The following is a 10,521-nucleotide window of genomic DNA, read 5'->3' on the forward strand; positions in this document are numbered from 1 at the left end:
TGGAAGGGGTGCATAAACTTGCTTCTATACCTATTTTACTAAGTAATGCATTTCTATCCCTACTAGTATATCATGCGGTCTCAAATTACAAATCTCCCCACCGTATCAGAGCATAAGTAAACTCCATCCAAAGGAATATCTATTTTCTATTTCATCCTAAGGAATAGCTATACTAAAGTTTAGGTCTTAATACTAATAAGCAATACAATCTATATCAAACTGATAAGTTTATAACACGCTTCAACGTATTTCAATAACGCACAGCTTTTGTTACATATTGGATGGATAAATAAAACTTAATGGATATTCAAAGGATATATTTTCTGCCATAATATGTATGAAAAACAACATATGATATCCTTATAATTGCTTAATATGAGTCTATTAACCTGTATATGGTTATTTGGAAGGATGTATTGGTAATTCAAATGAGTTTTTCACGATAGCTTTCATTCCGACTAATGAACATTTGCCGTATTTTGTCAAATCATGCAAAACATATTGTATCGTGATTCTTAATTTCATTCATTATTAGATAAAAAATGAATGTATATAAAGAGAAACAATTACTTTGTCTTACTACATAGACCAAATTTGGACCATTACCAGGTAAATAACTTTATATACTAACATCATTGATTCTAAGAAATGTTTATCAAATAAAATGAAATAAGATTGTAAGATATTTATTTTGGCAATAGTTTGGATATAAGGTAAAATGCTACGCCAAAATTTTATTTTATGGTTCGCTAAAGTATCATCTCTGATATCGTTGTTGATAGAATATACGCATTTTGTGTGTGTAATTTTTCATGAGAAAACGGAATTTATTAATAAAACCATTAAAAGATAACTGTGTAATAAGGAAGAATGTTAGGCAAATATAAAAAAAATGAAATAACATGATGAAATTAAGATAAATATTACCAACAACAAAATTATGATTCAGAAATGATACGTATACTGTTTATTAGATAAAACGTTGGTTTGGTATTCCACCTTTTTTTTTAAAAATGTAATTTTCTCTTGTGGTATTTATAAAAGTTATAGAATATTGAGACAGCACAGGAACTTACACATGTAATTATATTCCGTGTTCGATCGGGAAAATATGTTTTAACCTAAAACTTATCAAACGTAAGTTTAATTGCAACTGTTCAACACTAATTTGATTTCAATCTGTATTCTCAATTTATAAATGTTTTAATAGACTTTGTCATATACATTGGTTGTGTCAAAACCACGCAGTAATTCCTAAATGTAACAAGATTTTACACAAAAAAATTACAAATCTTCAATCGAAACATTTGATGAACGGAAACATAGTTACATTGTGGAATAGCGATGCATTTGTGTCAAAGCAGTATCTTAACAAATATTTATTTGTATCTTATTCATAAAAAAACGATACATTGAAAAGTAAATCTTCTGTAATCATTAGGTTGTAATGGTTATTGCATGTACTTATCGCTTGAAATAATAATCAAGAGGCCCATGGGCCACATCGCTCACCTGAGCAGCAATAGGCATGATAAAATCAGCTTAATGGAGTCAGAATAAAAAATATGTGGACAATGTGGTATATTACATGTAGATCCTGTATAAATAAAAGTCCCCCCCCCCCCCCCCCCGATATCCTTGTGTTTATGATCCAGTTCCAGATGGTTTCATGGTAATATCACATGTTGAGCATTGCAGTTCTCAAAAAGATCCTAAACAATTGTTTATAAACGGGATATAAACCTACAAAACACTCTGAATCCCATGTGAGGCCCAATAATCAGTTAGGGGCTAAAGTTTAAATTGTTTTAAAGAATCAGCAATATGTCAAAATGCTTGCATATAAGTAAAACCATACATGATAACATTTCAGATTTTGTGAATAAATATAATGTTTTCCTTTGTACAACTAGATCCCGAATGTGGCCGCCCAAGCCAACTCCTCAAAATTTCGATTTTAACGAATTTGAATCCACTCTATCTGAACTCTGAAGTTGCTTTCCCATAATAAAATTACAGCTTTTTTCTAGGCAAATGGTGTAGAAGATTTTAAGATATTTCTTATATATTCCTATGTAAAAATTTGTCCCACACCGTTGTGACCTTATCCTACCCCTGGGGATCATGATTTCAACAAACTTGAATCTACACAATCTGACGATGCTTCCACACAAGTTTCAGCTTTCCTGGATGATTGATTTCTGAGAAGAAGATTTTTAAAGAGACAGCACGGCGCATCTTATAAAAAAAAAAACGAAAAAAATTTCCGATCGGGTACAGTATTTTTTTACTACTCATGAATGTATAAACTTTAAAAAAATTACAAAGTTCTCCATGAAATAAATTTAATTATTTCATTGAAATCAATAATTAGTATAACCTATCACATATTTACATCGGAACTTGTTACGGGGTTCAGCCTTCTATACTATTACGCATGCGTATTTACTGTAAACAAAACACATGCAGGGTTCGCGAAGATTCTTCTGGACATGTTTGTTGATAAAAATATGTCTTTTCTACTTCTCCCAGGGAGTAATTGTTCAAAGTTTATAGAATAACCACAATTATTATTTTTTGTATTTTGTGTTTATCATAGGAGTTGCTACAACCTAAATTCATTTTTGTAAATGATGGTCCTTGAGGGGTTATTTGACATAATTTTGTCTGTTCATTTTAAAATGAACCGAAATCAGTAAACCATTTATAGTGAGGATGTGTTCCGTTTAGAGTGTCCCTTTAACCTCGTACAACCGTTTGATCGTAGTCGGACGAAGATCTTGTAGATTTCAGCACGTGTCAATTACTGTCAATCAAAATCCACGTGGTAAAAATAAACGATATAAGATTATTCCAGTTTGTACGACCCTTAAATTTCCGGAAGCTCATAATTACGATAATTAAGTATGTGAAAGGGATTTTTAAGTATTTCAACTATTACAATCAACGTTATTTCTAACGATACAATAGGTTAATCAGAAGTTATTCACACATGTTTCCAGCTGTACTGTCTCTTTAAAGATTACTCTATAAATTCGACCCCCAATGATGGCCCCTCCCTACCTGCGGGGGTCATAATTTTCACAACTTTGATTCTACACTACCCGAGGATGTTTCCCCAACTTTGAGTCCCTTTTGCCTGAGGTTGCATTGTGCCAAGTTTGGTTGAAATTGGTAAAGTACTTCTAGAGAAGGTGTTGAAAATGTGAAAAGTTTACGGACAGACAGACGGACGTACAGAAGACGGACAAAATGTAATCAGAATAGCTCACTTGAGTTTTCAGTTCAGGTGAGCTAAAACTGAATTGTAGAAAAAATTTTGTTTTCTGACTTTACTATGATTGTTTTATTTATTCTTCCAACTACAGATGTACAATATATGTGTTCGCCTTTAATTTGTTAGATCAATTATAATCCTTGAAAGATGGATTATCTACATTCGCCTTTCGAATTATCGCAACCACCAGACAACATACATTGGAGGGAAGAACGGGCACCGCTAGGGGCGCTATGTTATCTCCTAAACATCATAGGAATTGTCGGCAACACCGTAGTCTTGTACATATTTCTAACGCGCATGCCGGCCTCAAACTACAGAGTGTTCGTTATGTCTCTATCAGGTCTAGATCTTTCTATGTGTATCGATCACGTTATTAAAGAATTAAATAGAATGTTCATTATCTATCGACAATTTGAGGACGTGTTACAAACACATATTTGTGCAATGGGTAACTATATAGGTTACTTAGCAGGAGTCCCTGCTCTCCCTATTGTTACTTTCATTGCATTTGAGAGATACAGAAAAATTTGTACCCCGTTCAAGCCCCAAATCACTATCAAGCGTTCAAAAATTATGTGCATTGTTTCCATATTGCTGTGTGTTCCAATAGTGTCCCCCGTCTATGAAATATACGGGGTGAGGTTTGTCAAGGTAGATAACATCACGGCAACAAGATGCGATACTAAAAACAAGTATGACTATTCGGTACTACCTTTTGTATTTCCTCTCTTCACATTTATATCTGTTTCGTTCAATATTGTTGCTATATTAATATTTCAAATCAAAATACGGAATGCTCTCGTGCAAAAAGCAAAGTCAAAAATGAGGATGAAAAATTTGAAAAACACGACAATATTAAAAGTTGTCGCGGGAACAGCAAATCAGGAAGAAGCGAAAAAGCCGCAACCATCGGTCGAAGACCAGGAAGCGGCCAAGAACAGACGGATTGCGATAACTTTTTCCATTGTTACCTCCATGCTTGTGATAAGTTTTGTAACTTTGAATATCTTTCATCTGGCTCAAGGAATTGAAAGATACGTGTCTCCAAATAGGGAAATCTCTAAAGTCGAAGATGTTGTGAATGAATATGTTCCAGACGCCATTATTCTTAATGGAATTCTGAATCCATTCGTCTACTTCGTCACTGACAACCAATTTCGTCAAGAAGTTTTTAAACTGTGTGGTCGAAACATATAATTGTGAAACATTTCATGTATTCAAATGCTTGGTCTCTAATAATCTTAATTATCTAGTGTATAAAGTTAATTTCAATATTTATATTTGCTGTATCAGGAGAGCGAGATTCACTGGAACAGAAGTAGTTTACTTGAATATTGTAATGTATAGGCTTATCATAAAATAGTATATTGTAAAATGTAATTTCAACGGTCAATAATCTAACACTTTTTACTCCCAAAAATTTTTCAGTGTTCAGCTATTAGAAATAAAACATCTAGAATGTTATCAATTGAATTCTTAATCAATAAAAATCCTTGATCCTTGATAGAATCATTCATTATTTCGAGTGTGGGATAGTAAAATTCCGCCGAGGGACAAGATTCATGGTCTACGACGAGGCTATGACATCTTTCTGTTACGACGTTCAAATGATTACCTCCGGTTTATCTCTCCGCGTGCTTCAATTAGTGGAGGTTAAAATGAGAGCATACAACATTTTTTAAAATAAAAATATGATAATTTGTAATTAATTAGCAAAACAATGGATAAATAATTACTTGGATAATCTCAATCCATCATTTTGCATTTTTCTACAGCAGACGTTTGTTAACGTTTTAAAGCGGCGTAGTAATACACAGTGTAAGACACTGCTGTCTCACACTGGACAGACAGATCTCACACTGTTGATAATGCGAGAAATTAATTTATTTTTTACTTATTATAGGTTTAATCTAATTAAACTTAATTTGATTAGAATTGAAACTTAACTAGTATTCACATTGAGTTTCGATTCATGTAGAACATTTAAAAAAAAATACAGTCAAAACCAAAGATTTTCAATTATTTGTGGTGTTTTTGGATCAAGGACAAGATGTTGTCCATATTACTTGGGTAATTATTTGCGTTTTTATCCGTGTGAGTTCTTTACGTGCACATCTGGTATTGGTAGCAAGTTAAAGAAACATTGCTTTCCACTGCATATCTTTTAAAAACAACTTTCTTAAAAGTTAAATCTAGAAATAGTTATTTTTCCTTGCTCTTTTTGTGAATTGGTTGAGTGTATATCATGTTATACAAAAAATAATGATTAATCGTGGTTTTTAACCAAGATTTTTTTTTATAACAAGTCAATGATTTCGTTTTATGTGCTTTCATTTTAAAAAATTAATATTGTGCAAATAGAACAAAATGGCAGAATATAAGAATAGATCATTTGTCTCGTTTTTGCTATTTCAAAACTGCATTTGCATGTGTATTTAAGCTATTTTGATTAGTCTTAAATAAAATATACAGTTCTTTGCATAGTGTTGATACTTTCAAAAGAGGAAGGACCTTATGTGTACTCATTCACTAAAAAATACCCATTCTGATGATTCATGGATCTCTTAGATTTTCTGGAGATACTATCAATCATGCCATTTGCATAGCAGTCCTAAACTGTGTAACACAGTGAAGTGCTTGATATTAAATATTAAAGAGCCGTATCAACACACTGAATAACAATACTTCTGATTAATCAACCCGTCGTTTGCTTAACGAGAAAGTTTTCCCAAAATTATTTAGAAAAATGAAATGCACACAACTTGACCATATTCTCTTTAACTTAATACCCGCAGTTATCTCTCTTAACACAGGTTGAATCTATACTATCTATACTAATAAATTAAAATAATAGATTCGGTTGAATCTATACTATCTATACTAATATATCAAAATAATAGACTCGAGTTTTTGAGCTTTAATACCGATAAATTGGAAGAGTACTGTCTTTTGTTTGATATATTTTAAAAATCATTGATACTTGAGAATTACCAATTTGTTCATATTTTTTCTCAATCAAGCTGCGCTAATTAATAATCAACAAAAATTCTTCAAAAAATTCCGGAAATCATCTAATATTTTAGGATTTTACACTCTTGCGCATGCGCATTACATTCACGCTCAATCAAGGCTCTTTATTTTATGTTTCCACAATATCACATTTGCATGGATCAACTTAGAGACGATAAAACAAATGCGTGTAAATTTTCATTGGATTTTTTTTCTTCTGTTCATCAAAGAAAATGCGGGAGATAACTCTAACACATGGCATTTACTAAATAAAATCCTGAGAGTTTTGAATGTCAACATGGTCTGTAAAAAACGTAGTTGAAGAAATATTGAATTCTGCAATCATAGAATTACACTTTTCGAAGAAAGGTATTTACAGCTTCAATTGATTTATTACGAACAATTTGACTGTTATTTTAAATGCAACTTTATTCATTTTCTCCAAAATCGTTTTGGGACGATTCTTCAATTATCTGCTACATTACGGGTATATGAAAGGCATTTTAACAGTGGTGAAGGCATTTCCCCAAACACAGTTACATTATTCAAACTCAGCAGAGTGTAGTGAAATTAATAGCATTATTGTAGGCTTAAAGCTTGGTTATGCAAATGTAAACAATATACGGTGTATCAATGTATCTATTTCGTAAATGTCCGAAATCATATGCTATGTCAACTCGTGCACACACGGGTCAAAATCTAGTATTTCATTAATAATGCAAATCCCTTCCTCATGACAAAAAATCATATAAGATGAATGCACAAAAAGTAGTACTTAAAACTAAAACTACAGAAGAAACTAAATTATAAAAACAGCAAATACATAATGCTAACGTTTGTATGATGTTACCTTGTACTAATTGTGTTCCATATTCAAATTGCTGGCTAAGTATCTTGATGTATTAGATTTGACACTTTAGTACTGGTGTTGTTAATATAAAGTTTCATATACTAGTATATTGAATTCAACACTTATGTTTTTGTTGTCTGTTTCTGCATGTCTGTTCTTTGAAAAAGAAATAAATTATTAAAAAAATATTTTTTGTTACCCTTAAAAATTATTTGGTTTCTGCTATGCAATTTACATATTGTTCGGTATAACTTAATTTGTAACAAAAATTGATGTACACTAGGTTCCTGAATATTAGGACATAAACATTGTAAAACAGAGTAAGACGATTCTTACCTGTACTTTACATGAACATAAAACATAATCCGTTACTGTCGATGAAAAGAATAGGTTGGGTGTTTTGCATGAAAGTCCAAAGACGCGACAAAACTCACATTTTCAGGGTTAGTAATGATATCCAAAGTGTTAGTATAGAATAAGGGGGTACCATTTTTTATGTACAAGCAAAGAGAGGTAACTCCAATATATGTATACGCTTTGACTGGTCCTCTGTTATTGGAACTCTTTTACATTAGAAGTCAGTATCTGGTACCCAACTGAATAAACGCATGTTTTTCTATCTTCACTCTTTTCTTTCCAGGTAATTATTACATATTTTGAGACTTATAATGTATTTGTAATGTTGCAGAATTATATCCAAGATCCAGCGGATAATGTTTACATTTACATGTTGTGGTGTCGCGCAATAATATTATTTAATTGGGATGTTACTGGGTTTGGCCAAGCACATGTGCGGCGCATGTTCCCGCAATTGGTATTTTTGGTGTTTTTATCATTTTCAACTGGAATTTAGACTTAATACTTATCTGTCAAGTAGAGAATAACATTCTTTATCGATTCATTCATGTTCATGAGATTGTTGCATACCTAAAATGCTGTAGGATTGATTTTTGGGAAATTATCGTATTTATACTAATAAGCCACAGGCTACTTAAATGTTGATTTGTGAAATTACCGTAGTTACTCTAATGTAAGTACTGTGAACATTAGAAGTCAGTATCTGGTACCCAACTGAATAAACGCATGTTTTTCTATCATCACTCTCTTCTTTCCAGGTAAAGTGGCAATTGTTACACAAGTTTTTACAAATTTTAGATATCCCGGTGTCTAATGATGTAATGTTTTCAATTAGTTTTAGGTATTCAGATATTATGCGAGATAGTGCAATAAGAGTTTAAAAAAAAATTACAAATGGAGTTAAATTCTCCTACATATTCAGATGGTTTTGGTGTCTTCTATACAAGGTAAAGGTATTTACTAGTGTACGACACACGTCAACAGTTCTGTAGGGGACAACCGTTAATATTCAAAGAACCCATAGTCACATAGGACCTATCGGTATTCTGTTAAAAAACATGAGATAATGGTATTACATGGCACTAAGTTTGGTAGAGTATCATATCAGTAAGTAATGGAACATAAAATTACGGTTATATCTTGTTTTACGTGACAAACATATCCCTTCAAAATCCCATTATTTTGTTTGATTTTCTTTTTTGTTTAGAAATTCTTTGTACTGCATTTATACGTTTTGATTCAAATTCATATTTTCTAGAAGTCATATATTTGAGACAGAAATCCACCAAGACCTGGGGATACATTATCACTATGTTGTACTGCCCCATGTTATTTTTTGCCTTTCACACTTGCAAACGGTTTACAGTACTTTGTATTTGTTTATATACTAGATTTTACAAGCAAAGCCCAATGCGCCACCTATCTTTAAATTTTTAAATACAACCGACAAATATTGATTTTAATTGAATTTGATACAATTTTCTGTCATGAACGGAAAACACTCCAAAAAGTAACACTAGGCTTACGGGGCCGTGTCATTAAATTTACATACAGAAAATAATTAAAGGAAAAATTGGCATATTGATGTCTGATTTTCTTTGTATGGCATAACGTACTCGAATAAAATAAAGTAATTCAACAAAGCAGATATAGTGGGTGTTAATGGCGGTAACATACCTAAACAAAAGGCCCATGGGCAACATCGCTCACCTGAGGAACAATAGAACAATGTACAATAATACATGTAGATCCTGTATAAATAAAATCCATTTTCCCCCCTGGATATTCTTATGTTTATAATCATTAGTCCCTTATCTAACAGGATGATTTTATAGTCATATCACATGTTGAGTATTGCAGTTCTCAAAAAGATCCTTAACAATTGTTTATATATGGGATATAAAGCTACATCAAACTATGAACCTTCTTGTGAGGCCGAAGAATTGTCCAGGAACCAAAGTCTTAACAATTATAAAAAATCATCTGGCTGATTAGTTTCTGAGAAGAAGATTTTTAAAGATTTACTCTATATATTCCTATGTAAAACTTGACCCCCCCCCCCCCCCAATGTGGCCCCTATGTACCCCCAGGGATCATGATTTTCAAAACTTTGAATCTACACTACCTGAGGATACTTCCACACAAGTTTAAGCTTTTCTGGCTGATTAGTTTCTGAGAAGAAGATTTTTAAAGATTTACTCCTCTATATATTCCTATGTAAAACTTCGACCCCCCATTGTGCCCCACCCTACCCCTAGGGGTCATGATTTTCACAACTTTGAATCTACACTACCTGAGGATGCTTCCACACAAGTTTCAGCTTTCCTGGCTAATTAGTTTCTGAGAAGAAGATTTTAACAGACTGTTCACTATATACTCCTATGTAAACAATTGACCCCCATTGTGGACCCACTTTACCCCCGGGAGTCATGATTATCACAACTTTGAATCTACACTACCTGAGGATACTTCCACATAAGTTTCAGCTTTCCTGGCTGATTAGTTTCTGAGAAGAAGATTTTTAAAGATTTACTCAATATATTCCTATTTAAAACTTTGACCCCCCAATGTGGCCCCACCCTACCCCCTGTGGGTCATGATTTTCACAACTTTGAATCTACACTACCTGAGGATGCTTCCACACAAATTTCAGCCTTCCTGTCTTTATGGTTCTTCAGAAGAAGATTTTTGAAAATTTCTAATTATCTCCCCTTGAAAATAGGCGTGACCCTTAATTTTCACAACTTTGAATCCCCTTTGCCTAGAGATGATTTGTGCCAAGTTTGGTTGAAATTGGCCCAGTAGTTCTCGAGAAGATGTTGAAAATGTGAAAAGTTTACAGACAGACGGACGACAGACAAAATGTGATCAGAAAAGCTTACTTGAGCTTTCAGCTCAGGTGAGCTAAAAAGAGGAAACAATCAGAGAAGCGATCAATACCAGATAAAAGGTTAAAATGATGACGTTTAGAGTGACTCGGTTTTGTCGCACATCAAATCACTTCAACGAAATTGAACAGTTTTAT

The 10,521-nt window shown here is 32.8% G+C and overlaps 1 protein-coding gene across 1 annotated transcript; it reads left to right on the forward strand.

Annotated features, from left to right (window-relative positions):
- Positions 1 to 569: 569 nt before the first annotated feature.
- Positions 570 to 7,301, forward strand: LOC128166998 (rhodopsin-like). The gene is made up of 2 exons (XM_052832484.1): positions 570 to 609; positions 3,404 to 7,301. Exon 2 carries the CDS (start codon positions 3,425 to 3,427, stop codon positions 4,475 to 4,477), a length of 1,053 nt encoding a protein of 350 aa, XP_052688444.1. The 5' UTR covers positions 570 to 609; positions 3,404 to 3,424; the 3' UTR covers positions 4,478 to 7,301.
- Positions 7,302 to 10,521: the final 3,220 nt, after the last annotated feature.

Source organism: Crassostrea angulata, chromosome 10 (assembly GCF_025612915.1).
Source record: "Crassostrea angulata isolate pt1a10 chromosome 10, ASM2561291v2, whole genome shotgun sequence".
Classification (NCBI taxonomy): domain Eukaryota; kingdom Metazoa; phylum Mollusca; class Bivalvia; order Ostreida; family Ostreidae; genus Magallana; species Magallana angulata.

Excerpts from the sequence above, each read along its gene's own strand:
- LOC128166998 (XM_052832484.1), top strand. The coding sequence starts at position 3,425 with ATGGATTATCTACATTCGCCTTTCGAATTATCGCAACCACCAGACAAC.